Below are 1468 nucleotides of genomic sequence, written 5' to 3'. Positions count from 1 at the left end.
TGCCGGAGGCGATCTCCTGAATCCCCCGAGATGGGATTGGCGGCGGCTGCATCTCTGGAAGGTTTTCCGTATCGTGGCTCTCGGTACAGAGGGTTTCGCGACGAAGGCTTTAAGTAGGCGGAAGGGCGGAGTCGGAGGGCTGACAGGGGCCCCACACGCTAGGGCGGCGCGGCCCTAGTGTGGCGGTGCCTCGTCGCCCCACTTCGTGATCCTTTCGGTCTTCTGGAAGCTTCGTGGAAAAATAAGACCCTGGGCGTTGATTTCGTCCAATTCCGAGAATATTTCCTTTGTAGGATTTCTGAAACCAAAAACAGCAGAAACAAAGAATCGCTCTTCGGCATCTCGTCAATAGGTTAGTGCCGGAAAATGCATAATAATGACATATAATGTGTATAAAACATGTGAGTATCATCATAAAAGTAGCATGGAACATAAGAAATTATAGATACGTTTGAGACGTATCACCGCGCGGCAAAAAAACTACCAATTTGGCGCGCGCGGGCGCTCGCGCGCAGCTCCAGCGGACACGGGAAAAAGGGCGCGCGCTAAAATCTATGCCGCGCGTCCGCGTTTGCGCTATCCCGCGCGGGAGAATTGACGCGTCCGCTGCCGCGCGCGCTATAAACGCGACACGCGCGAACGCGCCAACTGACTGAAGTTTCCACGCGTCCACGCCGCTCCGCTCTCTCCCCCACCTCTCCCTCTCTCCCGCCTCCGTGCCGACGCTCCGCCTCTCTCGCGACCTCTCCCTCTCTCCCGCCTCCGCGCCGGCCGACGATGCCTCCGTGCCGCCGCCCCGCCTCCGGCTACCACGGCGTTCGGGCGCGACCGAGCGGCCGGTTCGACGTGGAGATCCGCACCGGCGACGAGCGGATCCGCCTCGGCACATACGATACGGCGCACGAGGCGGCGCGGGCGTACGACGCCGTCGCCTGGCGTCTCGGCCGCTCCCGGCGGACGATGAACTTCCACGACGTCTTCACGCGGGAGCAAGCGGAGATGCTCGCGCCGCCGCCGCCGATCATCACGCGCGAGCAGCAGCGCCTACAGCGGGAGTTGGAGCAGCGCCTCCTCATCGCCGAGCGTGACGAGGCGCTGCGCCTCGAGTGGGCGCGCCGCTTCCCCGAAGACGTCGCTGCCATGGAGGCCTTCTACGCGCAGAAGGAAGAGGAGAAGGCGGCGCTCAAAGCGAAGAATTAGGCGAGCCACGAGAAGCGCCGCGCCGAGTCCGCCGCGAGGAAGGCGGCGAGGGCCGAGAAGGCGGCGAGGAAGGAGGAGGAAAAGAAGAACGGCGCAGGGCCGTCCCCATCGTTCTGTCCTCCTCCTCCTCCTTCGAGTGGACGATGACGCCAGTGTCGGAGACGACTCCGAGCACCCACTCGTCGGACTTCAACTGGGACTCGGACGAGTAGCTTAGATTTACATTTTCGTCCTCTATGTCGCGCTGTATCGTTGAACTTTTAATTAT

At 61.7% G+C, this 1468-nt stretch overlaps 1 protein-coding gene across 1 annotated transcript; it reads left to right on the top strand.

Moving 5' to 3' along the window:
• Positions 1-777: 777 nt before the first annotated feature.
• On the top strand, positions 778-1200 carry LOC127347641 (uncharacterized). Its single transcript, XM_051373809.1, has one exon. The coding sequence runs from the start codon at positions 778-780 to the stop codon at positions 1198-1200; it is 423 nt and encodes a 140-aa protein (XP_051229769.1).
• Positions 1201-1468: the final 268 nt, after the last annotated feature.

The sequence above is a fragment of the Lolium perenne genome, chromosome 4 (assembly GCF_019359855.2).
Source record: "Lolium perenne isolate Kyuss_39 chromosome 4, Kyuss_2.0, whole genome shotgun sequence".
Classification (NCBI taxonomy): domain Eukaryota; kingdom Viridiplantae; phylum Streptophyta; class Magnoliopsida; order Poales; family Poaceae; genus Lolium; species Lolium perenne.
The sequence above is the reverse complement of the archived record's forward strand: the minus strand, read 5'-3'. Positions and strand labels throughout refer to the sequence as shown.

What these genes read in the sequence shown, in the direction of transcription:
- LOC127347641 (XM_051373809.1), top strand. Translation starts at nt 778, where the DNA reads ATGCCTCCGTGCCGCCGCCCCGCCTCCGGCTACCACGGCGTTCGGGCG.